The following is a 20,002-nucleotide window of genomic DNA, read 5'->3' as shown; positions in this document are numbered from 1 at the left end:
GGCTTCAAAGAAAACAAGGAAATATGAGCGAGGTGAGATTTACCTGAAGACAAACTGATTGAGCACCTTAAAAAATAAAATCCTCTCTCATGAACAAATTATTGACGTTCCACAGAAAATCTCATCCAGTCTCTGCCTACAGGAAGAACACTGTGCCAAACGCTTCATGTTTAAAAAGATGTTTGTCCAAGTTGCACAAACCTCAAGGATTCAGGTGCATGTTTCACTACATATGAAAGCATTTAACCTGCAATGTATGCATTCTGTGTAGCCAACATTGTTGCTACTCTCACATTTACACATGAATTACTTGTCATCACAGTATCATATTCATAGTTCCTCAAATTAAACGTGGCAACATCTCAACAGTCTTTTTCTACTTCTTGGTTGCATGATTTTTGTAGTGTTTTTGTGCCTCAACGATCTCTGAAACGACAGAGGGGTCGTCCAGCGTGGAGACGTCCCCCAGGTTGCTAGTGTCGTGCATGGCGACCTTTCGCAAGATTCTCCTCATGATTTTTCCAGAGCGTGTTTTAGGAAGACGCTTCACAACCTTAAAGAAGAGAGCAGAGATGCTTCACAGCTGACAAAACAAATAAATCTTAAAACCATCTGTACAGACAGACAGTGATGGTTAAGACAACATATTTTGGTTGATTCTATGATCAGTCATAATCGCTCTTTGTAAATACTCCTGATATAAATGTTCTTGAATACATAAATATAGATCAAATAATTAACACTGTACAACAAGTTTAAATAAAAAAGATGTTACTGATTTTACCAGGAAGTGATCAGGGACGGCATATTTAGCTATTTTAGTAGCCACTAGGAGTCTCAGCTCTCCCACAACAGCCTGCTGGTTCTCAGTAGCAGATTCTTTTAAAACTACAAATGCAAATGGAACTGGTGAAAGAGAAAGACAGGAAGATAAAGTGAGAGAAATGTAAACAGGCAAGGTAAAATCCCTTTACATTTGCTTTAAACACTGAATATTTTGTGACAGTTAATTGTGTCTTTATTATTTTTGTTCTTTTCACAATGGCCAAGGGTGTTGTAATGCACACAATGAATTGTGGGTCAAAAGGTCTCTGCTTGCTTGGGCGGGTGCATGTGTTCCAGATGGCTCATGAATGAAAAAAGGTGAGATCGTCGGGGGCCTTACCTTCTCCTTTAATCTCATGAGGAATTCCGATCACTGCAGTTTCAGGAACGTCTGGATGTTCATCCTGATGCCAGAGAAACACATAATCGATATTGAAAACACTTGTGCTGCTTAATATTTGTATGGAAACGGTGAAACATTTTTTTCAGGATTCTTTGATGAATAGAAAGTTCAAAAGAACAGCATTTATTTGAATTCAGTGCATCATCGCTGAATAAAAGTATTCATATATTTTAAAAAAAAAAAATCTTTCTGACTCCAAACTTATGAACAGTAGTGTACATTTGCTTCAGCTCTGTAAAAGACTCTCTATAGAACATTTTAAATCATCATAATAATATAGGTCCCACTATATATTAGGTGTCCTTAACTACTATGTACTAACATTTAAGTAATCACTTGATACAATGCACTTATTGTGTACATACATGTTTTTATATTGTACTCATATTTAAAATAAAATAAAAAACCCTGCATGTAATTCATTTCTGTAATGAACTTCAGCTCTCACCAGTGCATCTTCTATCTCGGCGGTGCCCAGCCGATGCCCACTGATATTGATGACGTCATCCATTCGTCCTGTGATCTGGTAGTAACCGTCTTTGGTGCGGTGCGCCCCATCTCCCGTAAAATACTGACCTATGGCATGGCATCAGTTAACACCTCAAGATCAACTTATACCTCTGATCACTATCTGTCGACTTTGATTTCAAACTTTTTATGAAGTAAAAACTTAAATGGAGTTATTGTGAGTGCAATTCACAACAATAGAAAGCACATTTGAAAATTCAAAAAGATTTTCCCAGCCAGGACACTCACTTTAAAGACAAAGTCAGAAAGAACATAATTCAACAAGTATCAAAACTTTTCCTTTTCAAAACTTTTATAAAAGAAGGAGCTTCCTGAGCCCCAGGGCTCTGGCTCACCTCGGTATGGTTTGAAATATGCATCGACGAATCTCTGGTGGTCCCCAAATATGGTTCTGGCCATTCCAGGCCATGGCTGGCTTATGCACAGAGCTCCATTGACATCATTTCCTGTTATTATCTGTCCCTGTTGAAGAACCAAAAGGTTGGTGATTATTCCACACAACTAGTAAAAACATGTACATTGAGATGTCTCTCAGTTGATCTTCATGGGAGGGGGTAAAAATCTCTGTCTCTCTCCCCAGAGTGTAACAAAAGCCTCAGAGGAAATTGGACCTGCTCCAGCACACATTATTATTACTCTCCACCCACCCACCCACCCGCACAGAAGAGAATTTGACGTCCATCAAGGTCTGTAATACAAAGCTTTCTTTAAACACAGCAGGAGAAGCTAAGTGCATTGGATCCAGGCAGAGCAAAAGACAAATATTGCCCTTGTTTAGGTCTGAATAAGAAAGTCTGCTAACAATTACTGTATCTAGAACAATTGTAGAACAAACTACTATAGAAAACAGAAAAAGCACTGAGTTTTTTTAACAGAAACTGCTATAAATGCACCCTATGTTCCTAAACAACAAGTGACCAAGCCGTGAGTCAGGAAACAAATAAACAAGTATAAATCACCTTCTCCCCAAACAGTGCCGGCTGGATGCCAAAAAAGGGTCTCATAGCCATGGCAGGACGGATCTCTGCTCCCGGTTCAGCTGGGAGTGGGGCGATACACACACCTCCAGTTTCTGAAGAGAGAGAGAGAGAGAGAGCCTGGTGAACGATCTATTTATTTCTGAATAACGTCACGCATGGTAAATCATCTGATCAGTGCTGCCAGACTGAAGATCAAGGGTATGTTATACAGACGAGAACAGATGCAGCAATTTCCTTTTACCTGTCTGCCACCATGTGTCCACCAGAGGGCATCGTCCATCCCCGACCACATTATGGAACCATTCCCACGCCTCGTGATTAATGGGCTCTCCAACTGCCAACAGATCACACATTCACATGGTCATTTAAATAGACAAATTCATCGACCATAAACACTTAAAAACATGCTCTCTAAGTTGGTATGATGGATTGACTTTGCAATTCAAGGAAATCTTAGCCCTATATTTTCAAGTGGAACTGACAGGTCCTAAAGGGGCCAACAAAACCCAGACCGGCTGTGCACACGATCTAGTGTCCTTGATGTTTGGCGCAAAGTCAGATTTTCCATTGTTGAACTCAAAAGCTGTGTGACTAGACTCATTAAAAATAATCTAGAGTAAGCAGGCTAAACTTTAACTGTGGCTTAATGCTTGAAACACCAGCCCAGATACTGTACTTCTTCAGTTCAAACCCTGAAAATGGTGACCTTTGAACTGGAGAGCTGATGAGTTCCCCATCCCCATTGTGCCATTGCAATGCACTTTTCCCTCTTACTACAGGAGCAATCCACCTCAAGTAACCCTGGGTTAAGTCGTAATAAAAAGTGTTAAATGATAAATAACACACTGACTTTCACACTGCTGTAACTAAATGGCAATGAAAGATTTAAGTCTCAAGATGTATTTACACTGAGTAAAAAACATTACATTTTCTAACTATATAATTAAAAAACAGTTTATTGGAATTTGAAATTGAAATACAATTCACATTGAAATTCACATTTTTTTACAACGCAGGTCAATTTTGATTTTGTTGGCTGTGTGGAACTAAGCAGAGACAAATATCATATTAAGCAATTCTAGACAAAATGGGTGTGTGTTTAATACACACTGCCCTTTAAAATTTTGTAGTGGGTAAGTCTCTAATGCTCACCAAGATGCTGCATTTATTTGATCAAAAATAAGCAGTTAAATTGTGAAATATTATTACAATTTAAAAGAAACTGTTTTCTTTTGTATATATTTTAAAATGCAATTTATTCCTTTGATGGCAAAGCTGAATTATCAGCATCATTACTTCAGTCTTCAGTGTCACATGATCCTTCAGAAATCACTCTAATATGCTGATTTGCTGCTCAAGAAACCTTTCTTACAAAAGAATAGGTTTTATTTTAAATAGATTTTTTTTATTATCACTTTTGATCAATTTAATGCATCCTTGCAGAGAATAAAAAATCTTACTGACCCCGAACTTTTGAATGGTAGTTAGTGTACTGCAACAAACAAATATAATAGATCATAACTCCAAATATAAATATATTTGCCATGAAACTTTTGAAGACTCACCAGATGCAAGTGTCTTCAGTGATGACCTGTCATATTTCTTCACCCAGTTTTCCTCATATTTCAGGAGTAATCTGATGGCAGTAGGAGCTCCATAAAACTGGTTTATTCTTAACCTCTGAACTGTCTCCCAGTAACGACCTAAAACAGTCACAAAACACAGTCAAGACAAAGATAATGAAGTGTTTGATTTACAACCACATAGCACTTCAACAAAACACATAAGTTATGAGCTTACAAAAAAATATGATCAACAGTAATTATGACTAATTAAAACCCAATATTACACAAGCACATTGCCTAACTGATACACGCACAGAAACAGAGGCTTTCGAAAAGCAGGAAGACAACAATGGAAAAGTTTCCTGCAGAGGTCACATTGTAAAGAGCACTGCTTTACGGCCACTCATGAAGACTAATTTCCATTCAAATACACTCATAAAGGCAGATAAGGCACATTATACAGGTTAATGTGTCACAAGATTTTATCTGACAGCTGAACAAAAGAAGTTCCTTCATTCTGAAGGGCTGGGAGGGACAGTAACCCTATCTGACATGATCTAGAGGGGTCGCCACCTCATTCGGAATGGACGAGAAAAGGAACACGACTGACACAATTATAAACTTCAGGAATGAATACCGGTAGTTATGTCTCCCAAACACCACATCTTGTTTAATTCTCTTTGTAGAGATGCATTTTAAATGTTTTAAAAATTTAACTTTACTTATTGTCTGCAAATGCACTTTTTTTTTTAGCATGCCTATAAACCACAATAACTAAATCTGAAATTAAAACTAAAAAAGAAATAGAGTGCATGTGCATTATACATACTGCATGCCCTTGCTCATAAGTACATGTCATTTCTCCTGATATTTCACCTGGATTGGGGTACACGGGTGTACTCTCAAACAGAACAGAAGTGGCTCCATTACACAGGGGTCCATACACCACATAACTGTGACCCGTAATCCAACCGATGTCAGCAACACAGCCAAACACATCTCCAGGTGTGTAGTCAAACACATACTGCAACCACAGACAGGTATTCAGTTACACAAATGGACAAAAATTACAGCCTCTAAAGCTATTCAGAAAATTGATTGCTGAATGTATATTCATTGTGCATGTTTTTGTAAATGTGCTATAAATGTGGTATGTAAATGTAACATAAAACATTTGATGAGGTTTGCCAGGTTGTACACACAAACTACAATGCAGGGCAAGGAAAAAATCGTTAGACTGTATTTTATTATTATAATACAACATATTACATTTGGTTAAAGACACTGTAGGTTTAATAAAAAATAACAGCTTGAGTAGCATTATTATAAATACCATGGTATATTTACCATGTTACCACCATTATTATTCTGTTCAGATATACGAAAAAGAGCAAAAACATTATGACCACCTGCCTAATATGCTGTTGGTCCTCCATGTTTGGCCAAAACAGCAAAGACTCCGCAAGGCATGGACTCTACAAGACCCCTGAAGGTGTCCTGTGGTATCTGGCACCAAGACATTTGCAGCAGATCCTTCAAGTCCTCTAGGTTGTGAAGTGGAGCCGCAGTGGATTGAGTTTGTTGGGGTCCAGCACATCCCACAGATGCTCAACTGGATTGAGATCTGGGGAATTTGGAGGCCAGAGCAACACCTTGAACTCTTCATAATGTTTCTCAAACCATTCCTGAACAATGTGTGCAGTGTGGCAGGGTGCATTATCCTGCTGAATAAGGTGTACCTGGTCAGCAACAATGTTTAGGTAGGTGGCACATGTCAAATTTAGTCCACATGATAGCCAGACCCAGGATTTCCCAGAAGAATATTGTCCAGAGCATCACACTCCCTCACTGGGACAGTGCATCCTGGTGCCATCACTTCCCCAGGTAAATGGCGCACACGTACATGGACATCCACGTGATGTATGTCCCGCATCCACGTTAATTTCTTTTAGAAACAAACTTTGTTATATTGTTTTCATGTTATCACTGTGAAGCGCTTTGATACAATCTGTATTGTAAAAAGCGCTATATAAATAAAGGTGACATGTAAAAGAAAACAAGACTCATTGGACCAGGCAACCTTCTTTTACTGTCCAGTTCCGACGTTTTCGTATTGTAGGCGCTTTCAATGGTGGACAGGGGTCATCACTGGCACTCTGATTGGTATGCAGCTACGGGGCCCCATACACAGCAGAGTGAGATGCACTGTGTGTTGTGACACATTTCTCTCATAACCATCATTAATATTTTGTGTAACTTGTGCCACTGTAGACCTTCTGTTGGCTTAGGCGAGACAGGATAGCCTTCACTGCCCTCATGCATCGATGAGGCGCCCAATAAAACTGCTGACAGGGAAGAACCCACAAACCTTGCCGTTTCAGAGATACTCTGACCATATCGCCTTGCCATAACAATTTGGCCCTTGTCAAAATCGCTCAGATCTTTATTCCGACTCATTTCTCCTGCATCCAACACGTTAATTATGAGAACTGATTGTTTGCTTATCATCAGATATACTCAGAGCTTAATATGATCAATGATATTGGTTTCATCTGTGACTGGTCATAATGTTTTGGCTCACCTGTGTGTGTGTGTGTGTGTGTGTGTGTGTGTGTGTGTGTGTGTGTGTACACACATACACATGCAGTACATATATCCATATGTATTTTTGCACTTTAAAAAAACACTTCCATTTAAAACTTTGCTCAGTGTTGTTATCTTCAGCCAGTGTGACAGCATCAGTGTGATCAGAGAAGCACAGTGACATACCTGATGTGTGAGGGAAGCGTAGAGCAGGTAACCAGCCTGCGTGTGAACGATGCCCTTGGGTTTACCCGTACTGCCTGAGGTATACAGCATGAACAACATCTCCTCGCTGTCCATGGGCTCTGGAGCACACACTGAAGACTGTCTCGCCATCACCTGGCACAGACAAAGTATTCATTAGACTATTTTAAATTCTTGTTTTATTGTGTGTATGATATAAATAGTTTATATAAAACAATCAAGTATGGTATATATACACAGTAGTCAACATTTGAAGTGGATCAAAAAAGATCATCAAAGTTGTCCTAAGACAAGAACGGGTATTGTTCAAAATTCATGTTTAACTTTGATGAAAGGTTTTGATCCACTTCAAATGTTAACTACTGTGTATATATATATATATATATATATATATATATATATATATATATATATATATATATATATATATATAGTGGGTGGTGCCAAAATATGTATCACTGGAAAGGTCGAAACCTCAAGGTTTCATATTTGGTAAATGTTTTATGATAGAAGTGATATTCTGACAGAACTTTTTTGACAGGAGAACATATCCAACTGGGTGGCTATTTTTTTTAATAGCGCCTAAACAAAACCACATAGGAACCTCAATTTTTGTGATATCAACATCAAATTGGAACACAACTTGGTGAGACAAATGGCTTTGATTTTAGAGCAATTTTAGAGCCTATTACATTAATTATCAAGTATTAATTAGTAATTGATTGCTTTATTATTAAACTACTTTTGTGCTGTTTTAATATTTAATTTAAAATAAAATCATAACATGTTAATCCTGTAAATATAAGCTCAATAGGGGGAGGATGCGGTGTGAAGTTCTTCATCGTCGAGGTATGCTGTGACAATAACACATCTTTGATATGGAAATTACACACAGTAGGAAGAACAACTTTCCACACCTTCACGTGCAGCTGTGACTGCAGAGCTTACGGAAGTGTCTATGGTGTTCTTCAGAACTAAATTAATAATCACTCAAATGCAAGATAAATTTTAATAATCACCTGGATATTTATTATGCATTTTTCATGCAGGCATAAATGTGTTAACTTTCAGTTACGTGCTTTGTTATTGGCTTGTATGTGTTGTGTAATAAAATAATAATCTTTCTTTGTATAGTCTAAATTGATTTTCTGCTTGTTTTACCACCATTAATGTTGAAGGCTAGTGCGTTTCCTGCCAATAATGAGATATTGACCCTGCAACCAAAACATTATATCTTAAAACATAACTCTAAAGCCCATTTAACTGCATGTGCAGAGTTTAGAGAGGCCCAGATCAGCCTATCATGTCTAATTCATTTTTTCTGAGAAACTGTCAAACTGGCAGAGCATGTGCCCACTATGTGACCAATTCTAGACAAGGAAAATGTGTGCCCTTGTACAGAGTGGGTGAACATCACTATAGAGACAGGCAGACAGAGACAATTCTGGCAAGGCAAAACAAGACTGCTCAAATGAAGTGGAAACAGAACTATAGTCCTAGTCTTCTGTCTTAATTAGGTACAAATTATGGACACATTCCTTCCCCACTTCACAAACCATTAGAAAGCTTTGAAAAGCCATGTACCTTCAAGATGAAACCTTACTAACTGTAAACATAGCAGAAAGTGACCTACACACTGCAAAGGTATAAAATAATTGGAAACATGTATGCATGATTTGATGTTTTGCCAAATGTAAACCCTTTTAAAATTCTGCTTAAGCTAAACAACTTCTCCCTTGTTGCAGTCATGTTACTTTTATCTTTTATGGCTGAACAAAATATCTTTCAACAGCACATGTTTTGTCTGGCACATTGGTAAAAAACACAGATAGAGCTCAAAACAAATAAAGAATTTTTTTTCTTGCCTGATCGAGCCAAGATAATTGTATATTTATCTTTTTTAATTTCTGGTTTTGAGTGTGTAATTTGTTGATTAGACTTTATTAATATTTAATATTTATTGTCATGTGTTGTATGTATTGTTGTTTAAAAAAGTAGTATTTTTTATAATATATTTTCCACACATATAAATGTTTTTTTTTTTTTTTAGTTAAGTTTTCTTTATTATATTACATTGCAATAATAGCTGGAAATTATAAGGTATTCTGCTGGTCTTATTGTTGAGCTCTGGCAGAGAGAAGTTCAACAATTCAGAAAATATTGACTAAATGTTTCTAGTTTGGCTTTCTAATCTCTGTACACTGCAGGAGGTCATTGTTGTGTGATTTACCTCATCTAATGGAATGTCTAGTTTGCCCATTGGCAAGCTATTGTTAGTTCTCTTGGCCACAAACACATGCCGGACAGACGGACAGCTCTTCACTGCTTTGTCCACCGTGGACTTCAGATCGAAGTGACGGCCGCCCCTAACGCCTTGGTTGCATGTGATGACGAACTTGCACTGGGCTGTGTGTATTGGAGAGAAAGATAAAATGAAACAGACACTAGAACAGGCATTCACTGACAGTGTACAATTGCTGATACAGCCACTGAGCTGATGTGCTTGTTACCACTAACTGGGAGCTAAATTTAGTAGGGCTGTCAAACAATTAATCGCATCCAAAATAAAAGTTTGTGTTTACATAATATATGTGTGTGTACTGTGTATAATTATTTTTAATACATAAATACCCACACATGCATGTGTATTTAATAAATATTTGCATGTATATACTGTATATAGACTGAATGTAGCCTATATATAATGTATATTTTATATAATATAAACATTTTATATATAAATAACATTTTTCTGAAATATATACGTGTGTGCATTTATATACAAAATAATTATACACAGTACACACACATATATTATGTAAACACAAACTTTTATTTTGGATGCGATTAATCGCGATTAATCTTTTGACAGCCCTAAAATTTAGATATGATAGCACTGTATGTGTAAACATAATTCATTTAAGGTCATTTTAAGAAAGCAATTGATACTATTTTTAAAGTTTGCAATATTTTAAGAAAACTGCCTCAACTGCAGTGCTGTCGTTGGACTTTATTTGTTCATATTACATCAAATAAGATCAGAAAGAAACATCTGCTCAGTGTCTGTTTTAATAAATAAGATAAAGACAGGCAGGTCTGAAAACAAACGCCCTCTGAAACTTATCTCTGTCCAGACCATCACGTACACATACACATCCCAAGATGCTCTACAGTAGGGTTTACAATGCTATACTGTAGCATGAATAAAACATTCATAACATGGAAACACACCTGACTTTTCAGTCAAGCTCAGTATTCCCTGAAAAGCATGCAGGGCTTTTTACTAGAATTGAGTAACTAGGAAAGGACTTTAAAGTTTAAACCATGTTATGTTCAATCAATTCCAATAGTCAACAAGAAACTAAAATTGACTATGTTTATATTTTAAACATGTGCACAATTCATCAGTGCATGTAAGGGGGGGAAAAATCTTCGTAATCTTTCACCAAAATACCTAAGCTGCCATTCAAAAGTTGAGTCAATAAGATTTTATTTTATTTTTTTATTTTATTTTATTGTAAATATTGTTTTTGAAAGAAGTCTCTTGCGCTCACCAAGGTTGCATTCAATTGTTCAAAAATAGTGAAAAAATTAATTTAGTGAAAAATGATTACAATTTAAAAGAATTATTTTCTATTTAAATTTATTTTAAAAATGTATTTATTCCTGTGATGGAAAAGCTGAATTTTTTCAGCAGCCAATAGTTTCACATGGTCCTTCAGAAAAAGAAAAAAAAAATCTTACTGACCCCAAACTTTTGAATGGTAGTGCAAACTATTTCTAAAGATACCTTTGTATTTCTGTAGAAACCACTTTTTCACTAATAATTTTACATTTAACAATTCATAAATTTTGTCATTAAAAATCCTCCTAAAAAAGTTGTAGATGCCATTACATGCTTCCTTTATAGGTGCAGTAAGCAATTTCTGAGAAACATTGTTGAACACTGTTGATATTTGAAATCAATCCAAACAAACACACCCCTCCCTTCATTGCTCCGCCCCCAAAATGCACAAACATGCATTGCAAGAGTAGACGTCTCTTTATCATAGCTGAAGAGAAGCAAAATAATGCTTCTCGAAAAATAAAGCGAAGATGACGAATGAACGACAAGGACAAAAAATTTGCATACAGTACACAACAGTATACGAGTAAGTGTCCATTGTTAGTCGCCAGCAGCACACCAGCTATAGACAAACAATGACACTCAAAACTGTCCTGTTTTACTATAGCTAAAATGACAACAAAAGCACATCTTGGTTCAGTGAAACATAGCTACTGCTGCTGATTGCTACAAATGTGCTGTGGTGCTCAGTCTGATCCACTTTTAACAGCATTTCTGTCAGGGTTGGGGTGATGGGATGAAGCGAGGACTCGATGCAGAAAAGGGCTTTTTTATTTAATAAAAAATAAAACAAAAACACAAGCTGCGTGCTGCACAACACAAGACAAAACATAACATGAAAGCACGCGGCTGATAAATATACGAGCCACGTGCGACAACGAAAAAGCACGCGGCTGATGTAAACATGAACCGCGAGCTACACAGAACACAACACCCTGACAGAAGAGCGTACGACCCGAGTGAACTCGAAACCGCACACTCACACAACAAGACGGAGCGCACGAAGAATGAGCGAATGCTTAATCTGTGCGCTCAACACAACAGAAGAAAAACACACAGAGGATGAATGTCCGAATCCCGACAAAGAACCGAAGCCAAACTAGACATGAGTGCCGGAATCCGAACACCACGCTCCAAACTTGAAACAAGGCACACAGACAAGTGAGTGCACGGCTCGAAACCGCACACTCAGACAAAAACAAGAAAATACAGTTTCAGGACAGTCAGGGCCCTGTCACAAAACCAAGAATAAACTAGACTGGAGTGACAGAACCCTGACAGTTTCTCAGAAATCACTTACTGCACCTTTAAATAGGCCGGAAATTTGAGCAACTGAACTCCATCCTAGAACTATACTGACCAATCCCACCAATGATGGCGCATCATTTTCTCAGTGCTCCTCTCCAATTTCTGTGTTTAGATAGTTTCAAACACAATTTCACAAAAAATGTTTCCAAATATACAAGAACTTGTTCTTGCCAGATCATATTTAATAGTGACACATGGCTCCCAGAGATGGTAAGCTGTATAATTAACCTCAGGTTGAAATAACATGAAAAAAGCTGTTAGTTTGAAAACATCACAATTATTTTTTTGCATCAATTTGTAGTACCGCTCTAGCAAAAATGATTTTACAGCTGGAAAAAAAGGCCACATTATTTTACTCACCATCCTGAATTCTGCCAGCCAGAGCCTCTGAGCTGAACCCTGCAAACACCACAGTGTGTACGGCACCTATACGGGCACAGGCCAACATCGCTGCTACTGCCATGGGAGACACAGGCATGTAGATGGCCACCCGCTCTCCCCTCTGGACTCCATGACTTTTCAACGTATTGGCAAGACGACAGGTCATCTCCAGAAGCTCCCTGAGATTTGAATGTTTTAAAGATATAAACATACAGCTGAGTAACAGGAAATAATGCGGGTGGGAAAGTAATCTGTGATGGTTAAATTTCAAGTGCTTCAAGTGCTGAACATAGTAGTCACATCATGGTCATTATGCACATCTGATTTCAAACTGCCATTTATGGGGTGTAGTTTAATCTATGATGAATTTATTTACACTAAAATAAAGTACCGGCAAGCTTTTGTTGGCCTGCTGAACATATTATTACGAGGAGGAAACAGTTAATCTTCATTCAACGGATCATAAATGAGAAACAGACACGTGTTTGTCTAAGCAGAGAACCCTACAGTACAGCCTGCACTGTACATACGTCACGCCTCAAGTTTTTTTTTATCTCCTCCATATGGTTGTGAGATCAGAATCAAAACACTTTCACTTTCATACTAATGTGAATCAATGTCTTCTAACTTCCTGTTTACCCACGGAAGCAGGAAAGTGACGCGTTCATGCGCTGTGCTAACGGTGAAATCCTTTACACACATAGACTGATTGTGCAATCTGACTGCTGCTTCACAAAACACCCTGAAATGTTTCCCATCTGACCTAGAACAAGAGATACTAGGGGAAATTAATCTTCACATCTCCGTAATAAAAGATGATAAATGGTTAATTTTCAAGGTTCGGTGAGCAGGCTAGATCAGAGCAAACTGGCCTCCTGACCATTGTGTTTTGGTAACAGTGAGGACAGTAGATCCTGTAAATATTTAGCTTACTGTTAACAGCAGTGATCTGAAACAGAGCCAGGAAAATTCAATCCTTACTTCAGGCACTAGAGAGCGGGGGAACTCACATTCCATCACAGGAACCTCAAAACCAGCCTTTGTTCTCCACCAGAAAGTGCATGTGAAGAAATTCCCCCCAAACTCTTCAGTTGTGAGCTCTAATACCACGTTAACCCTTTCTATCCCTAACATTATAAAGAACAGTATGAACAACGGATATTCTTAGTGTTTTTAAAGTAACTTAAATAACTTTAAGTGAGACTTAAATTATGGCACAAGAAATCAAAAGGAAAAACTAGTGGAAATGAGCATACTAGTACTACATACAGTCCTACTCTTATTTGAACAGAATTCAATAGCAAAATGTGTCATTTGTTCTCAATTCCACTGGAATAGTAACTTGCAGTGTTCTCAATAACTTGCATTGTTTTCAATTATTGAAATAATGCTGAAATATAGATATTAGATGAAAATTTTGAACTAAAATAAAATAAGCTGAAGTATTTAACTTAAACCTAACTTAAATTTATATTGGGAAAAACTAATAAAAATGACAAAAGCACATACAATATTACTAAAACTGAAAATATACAAATAAAAGCTCATTTAAAATGATTAAAATACTTAGTATATAAATACTGGGATTAGTAACCAGAAGCAAAGCAACCAGCATGCTGTGATATGAATAAGCACTAGTGACAAACAGACCACTAGTCACTAAACAAGACCACTAGTCACTACTTGAATATACTATACTGACAATAAAAAAAAGAAAGAAACAGCAACATAAAAGTTAGTTTAAAAAACACATGTTAAAACTGCTTACTATAACCCCTGTGTGTAAAAAATGTTGTACAACTGTGGGTGGGGGTTGATAAGGCCACTGGCCACATGTGCATTTCTCAGGAGTCAGGAGCAAATGTACCTGTATGTGATCCTTTCCTCTGTGCCAGGCTCATCTTTCTCCCAAATCAAGGCCACTCTGTCTGGATCCTTTGCCACGTGCACATCCAAACAATTCACTGTCAATCATAAGAGGAATTACTGCGCTTACTGCTGACAAGAAAGTTGTTCTTTGTGCAATTACAAAGCATGGGGAAATGTAAAAATAAAATAAAAAATCATCTCAGTTAAGATCAAATACACTCATAACTTTTTGTTCAGATAGAAAGAAATATTGGGAAGTGGAGTAACTTAAGAGTAAAGAAAAGGTGCGACTCACCCGAGACATTCAATTGCCCTCCAAGAAACCAGTTGATTTTCCCGCTAGACAGATCACAGTCCGCCACTTGATAGAAAGGTTTGGTCCATGCCAATCTTTCCTTGGCGATGGATCCCCAGAAAGTCTCTGGATCTTTGACTGAAAGTTCATATAGATCTGCGTAGGTCTTTCCAGCGAGATGCGAGCTGAGGTCCGGTTGAGCCGCGCTGATGCTGCCGCTGCTGGACTGAGACCTCGCATGACACCGTGAGATGAACACAACACTTTTGTGCAAACATTTCTTGTTTCTAAAGACAATGTTTTCCCTGACCAAAGAAGTCAGCAAGCTTGTGCTCACACGTCCAGCCATTTTCCCGCACAGTCATGTGCTGGAGTGAAGTTTGCTCAAGTTTCCACCACAGCCCGTGACCGTGACTGATCCTCCGAAGAAAGAGAGGGAGGAGGAAACTTGTTGACAAGCTGTGCTGTGCGTTTTACAATCGATTACAACACCGCTATTTCTTTTGACTGGGAGTTTTGAATGTTACATAATATTGGATTGTAGCCTACGGTCGTCATGCACTCACAATACACAACAACCCGAAACGTATGATTCAGATTACGCTTAAACATGTTTTGTTTTCAGATTCTGTGAAATTATAGTTTCAAAAGCAGCCGTAGCTATGTTTGCATATTATCACATATAACGTCTTTATGTCACATGAAAGTGTTATATTTATTATGACGTTTGTTTCGCATTCATGAGCCTCGAACTGCCTACTCAACTACCCCAAAGATGGCTGCGCCCCCTAGTGAAATATTTACAGAGGGGCAATTCAGACAGACATGGATGGATGGACAGATGGAGATATAGCCTCTTCTCGCTTTTCCTAGGACAGATGGATGAATGGACGGCCATTTCTTTAAAGATATATAAAATAAAGATCTGGAACATCTAGGCGTACGATCCTGGATCAGAACATTGTGAATTAACAATGTCTTCTTCTATAGAGATTCTACAGAGAGAGATAGAGAGAGAGAAAATTTATGGGGTTTTACGTAAATAATTATACTAATGTAAACATGCTGTAAGCATAACTTGTTTACATTTGTTCATAATGCTACCTTTTCTGAACGAGTTATGCACACTGGACAGCATTATTGAGCCATATGTTCATTAAAGCCAGAACCTTCCAGCGTATGAGAAGTCAGGATATGTGTGATTAATTACAAAAGTTACATCTGTAATTTGCAGTAAAATGGACTGGCCAAAACGAAACTTATGGATTAAAGCAGACTTAAGGGTTAAGCAAATCCGCTTCCCTTGTATTTAGATATTACGTAGTAGTTAGAATAGCCAATCAGGATCCGGGGACGTGACAAATCTCGGAAGCATAGGGCGGAGCTTCACGGCAGCGTTTAGCGGGCACGAGAGTTTTTCTGTTTGTTGTTTATGTGAGTAACTGAAACGTTTATGCAAATATTTATAGGTCAGGAATTGTTGCGAAACTTGCGATATGATAATGTAGTTAGCTAGCTTGTGTAAAGAAACCTTTTTATCTGTTTAAAGTGGTGAATGACTCTGAGCAAATAAATCTTGATGGACTTTACATCCCAATTGAACTATTGAACACGATTTTCACAGGCTCCTCTTATTTCGGGGTTCCTTGATATAGCAGCTATAGTCGAGGATTATGTAGAGTTAATTGTGGTAAGGAGATAAAGTAGTTCATGAAACGCATTTATTTTAATCTTATTACTGGTGAATGACATCTTTTAGATATTAGCTAATATTCCGTAAATTTGACTATGCGGGATTATAGTCTATGAAACACCTTGTCACATCCTCCTAAAATACAGTTTAATCTTATTTTTAATCCAATTTGATTCACTTATGAAAATCATGATGTTTGCAGGTGACAAAACTCCTAGTCTAGTGATTTACCAATCACAGTGTATCTTCCTAACCTGTAGGTTCAGTTTCCATGACACAAAATTGGGAGCTGGTGTCTCTACCTCGATGGGAGATGACGGCCTACTGGATTCTCTCCTTCTCCTCTCATCTCTATTCTTTCTACCAGCTGCACAAGTTTTCTAAAGGTGAGCTGCCTTTCTGTCCCAGAACAAAACACAAACTCAGGTTATAAGAGAGGATCTCAGGAATCTCAGTAACTCAAAAGATCACCCAGGTGTTCAACTGTACATTTTAAATTAAGGGAACACAGATTCAAATCCCAAACCTAAAAAAATTCAAGAAAAATCTGTATATCACATGCATAATGCATGACCATTAGACAACCACCCCTCCACAATTTTGTCAGTTAGACATATAAAACATTATTAAATTGTTATTAAATGAGTATTATATACCTGCTCAATCATTTAATTGGATTAATTTATTCAGAATGAATATAAAATAAAATTTTGCTGCATTTTCAGTGCACACGTGGACTTTATTTTATGATGTGTCAGTTTGAAAAGGGCTGCTGTGGTGTGTGTGTGTGTGTGTGCGTGCATGTGCACACCTCGGTCCTGTCGTGTTAACTGCTGACTCTAAAGGCTCTGAAAAGGTTGTGCTGTCATTTTGAGGGACGACAGGATCTCAGGTCAGCAAAAGGCAACACACAGCACCCATTTTTATCTCTTTCAACCAAAACATGCCAGTCAAAAAAGTGCAAAAATAAAGCTTTAAAATGGGGCCTTTCCTCATGCTCAAAAAAACAAAACACTGCATAAATAACAACAATAGATGAATCTCATAATACATTTAAAGATAAGTATTTTTGCCATCAGAAAACAGCATTTTTAAAGGACACTATTTAGATAACTTTAGGTTCAGTTCCATATAGTCTTCAGTTCCATATAGTCTTCATACTTGTAATAGTAATAATTTTGAAAAAAGTGACCGGAATACTTGAGAAAACCTTCACTTTATAAGTTTGTGAATAGTAAATTAGTCAATGTTAAGTACCGACAGGCTATTGATATATATATATATATACACTCACCGGCCACTTTATTAGGTACCCCATGCTAGTAACGGGTTGGACCCCCTTTTGCCTTCAGAACTGCCTCAATTCTTCGTGGCATAGATTCAACAAGGTGCTGGAAGCATTCCTCAGGGAGTTTGGTCCATATTGACATGATGGCATCACACAGTTGCCGCAGATTTGTCGGCTGCACATCCATGATGCGAATCTCCCGTTCCACCACATCCCAAAGAAGCTCTATTGGGTTGAGATCTGGTGACTGTGGAGGCCATTTTAGTACAGTGAACTCATTGTCATGTTCAAGAAACCAATTTGAAATGATTAGAGCTTTGTGACATGGTGGAAGTAGCCATCAGAGGATGGGTACATGGTGGCCATAAAGGGATGGACATGGTCAGAAACAATGCTCAGGTAGGCCGTGGCATTTAAACGATGCCCAATTGGCACTAAGGGGCCTAAAGTGTGCCAGGAAAACATCCCCCACACCATTACACCACCACCACCAGCCTGCACAGTGGTAACAAGGCATGATGGTTCCATGTTCTCATTCTGTTTACGCCAAATTCTGACTCTAACATCTGAATGTCTCAACAGAAATCGAGACTCATCAGACCAGGCAACATTTTTCCAGTCTTCAACTGTTCAATTTTGGTGAGCTCTTGCAAATTGTAGCCTCTTTTTCCTATTTGTAGTGGAGATGAGTGGTACCCGGTGGAGTCTTCTGCTGTTGTAGCCCATCCGCCTCAAGGTTGTGCGTGTTGTGGCTTCACAAATGCTTTGCTGCATACCTCGGTTGTAACGAGTGGTTATTTCAGTCACTGTTGCCCTTCTATCAGCTCGAACCAGTCTGGCCATTCTCCTCTGACCTCTGGCATCAACAAGGCATTTCCGCCCACAGAACTGCCGCTCACTGGATGTTTTTTCTTTTTCGGACCATTCTCTGTAAACCCTAGAGATGGTTGTGCGTGAAAATCCCAGTAGATTAGCAGTTTCTGAAATACTCAGACCAGCCCTTCTGGCACCAACAATCATGCCACGTTCAAAGTCACTCAAATCAACTTTCTTCCCCATACTGATGCTCGGTTTGAACTGCAGGAGATTGTCTTGACCATGTCTACATGCCTAAATGCACTGAGTTGCCGCCATGTGATTGGCTGCTTAGAAATTAAGTGTTAACGAGCAGTTGGACAGGTGTACCTAATAAAGTGGCCGGTGAGTGTATATATATATATATTGATATAATATTGCATGTTGTGTCTTATGGTTTGGCCAGGTTTAATTTCTTCATCTTAAAGACACTTTAGGCTCTATTAATCACATTGTTTCTGAAGTGGGTTTCTATACAAAATATAACTCCAGATCAGTGTCACTTAAGATCTGTATCACAGCAAACATACATACCCATGATACTTCTTTCTGCAGTCTTTGTGTCTCAACACAGTGCGACCACCAGATGGCAATGTGCTCTCACTTCTGTTTCTATGTACACTTTCTTTTCTGGAAAGTGTGTGTGTTTATGACAGTGTGAATAGATCCTTGCCTGCCATTGCACCCTGCAGGAAAACCGTCTGTCGAGGTGACTAGAGGTCCATTCTAAGAAACTGGATGAATAAAGAGATGATGGGAGAGAGGGATGGACAGAGAGGGGAGGGGTGGGGAAAACAATACCAAACTGACACTGCATTGCAGGGGAGAAAGAAGAGAGTTAATGCATGTGTGCAGGGAATATTCAATATTCATCAACAAAACTTATCCATGGGGCTCTTATCCATGAAATGGAAGTGGATAGGGCTGCCAAGTTTACTTTCATTGTAATAGTGAAAGTTCTGCTAAATGTTCAGAAAAAAATGAAAACCATACAGGTTTAGAATGACATGACACATGAGGGTGAGTAAATGATCAGAGATTTTTGGGTGAACAAGAGAAGTGCATTCAAACCTCCATCCTATAGTGTCCGTATAATCAAATTAAAGAATTAAGTGGATGTTAAATATCTTAGATCAGTGGTTCTCAACCAGGGGGCCGTCATTTTAGGTATTTTAATAATGAATATAAATTTTTCTAGTAATGCCAAGCTTAAATATTAGTGGAGTAGAAACTGAGTAAAATAATAGTAATACATTATTATCCTTAATCCTAATCCATCAAATCATGAACAACGGGAAAAGTTATGGGGTCTTCTTCGAATATTGTTGTGGACAATACAGAGCCAGCCAACCACTGTCTCAATTTTTTATAGGGCCTGTCCAAATACCCACACTTGCGAGCATGTTAACGCAACTGGAAGTGCGCAAGACTGTCCCAGGTCTTAAAAATGACAAAGCTCTGTGCCCTTAAATTACTATCTCGAATACCACTTTATAGACATTCTACTGTAAGTTAAATGAATTAGATATTGCATATGCCCCCTGTTTCACAGACAAGGCTTAAGCCTAGTCCCAGACTAAAATGCATGTTTAAACCGTCT

At 38.1% G+C, this 20,002-nt stretch overlaps 2 protein-coding genes across 3 annotated transcripts in view; one reads left to right on the top strand and one right to left on the bottom strand.

Annotated features, from left to right (window-relative positions):
- Positions 1 to 247: 247 nt before the first annotated feature.
- acss1 (acyl-CoA synthetase short chain family member 1) lies at positions 248 to 15,034 on the bottom strand. Its single transcript, XM_056238880.1, has 14 exons — positions 14,567 to 15,034; positions 14,270 to 14,366; positions 12,382 to 12,581; positions 9,319 to 9,494; positions 7,071 to 7,223; positions 5,178 to 5,325; positions 4,302 to 4,439; positions 2,978 to 3,070; positions 2,716 to 2,828; positions 2,092 to 2,218; positions 1,677 to 1,804; positions 1,166 to 1,229; positions 785 to 906; positions 248 to 553 (listed from the first exon to the last, which is right to left on the bottom strand). Exons 1-14 carry the CDS (start codon positions 14,913 to 14,915, stop codon positions 377 to 379), a joined length of 2,085 nt encoding a protein of 694 aa, XP_056094855.1. The 5' UTR covers positions 14,916 to 15,034; the 3' UTR covers positions 248 to 376.
- Positions 15,035 to 15,892: 858 nt separating this feature from the next.
- hhat (hedgehog acyltransferase) overlaps positions 15,893 to 20,002 on the top strand; it is a 67,319-nt gene continuing 63,209 nt past the window's right edge. For both annotated transcript variants that reach the window (XR_008804359.1, XM_056238900.1), the window contains exons 1-2: positions 15,893 to 16,000; positions 16,520 to 16,645. Coding sequence is in view for 1 of the 2 variants with exons in the window: in XM_056238900.1 (XP_056094875.1) it covers positions 16,531 to 16,645 (115 nt within the window). In the remaining variant the exon portion in view is untranslated. The remainder of the gene's footprint in view (positions 16,001 to 16,519; positions 16,646 to 20,002) is intronic.

The sequence above is a fragment of the Rhinichthys klamathensis genome, unplaced genomic scaffold (genome assembly GCF_029890125.1).
Source record: "Rhinichthys klamathensis goyatoka isolate OS25496 unplaced genomic scaffold, OSU_Roscu_1.1 h1tg000547l_1, whole genome shotgun sequence".
Taxonomy (NCBI): Eukaryota; Metazoa; Chordata; class Actinopteri; order Cypriniformes; family Leuciscidae; genus Rhinichthys; species Rhinichthys klamathensis.
Note: the sequence above shows the minus strand (reverse complement) of the source record. Positions and strands in the feature narration are given on the sequence as shown.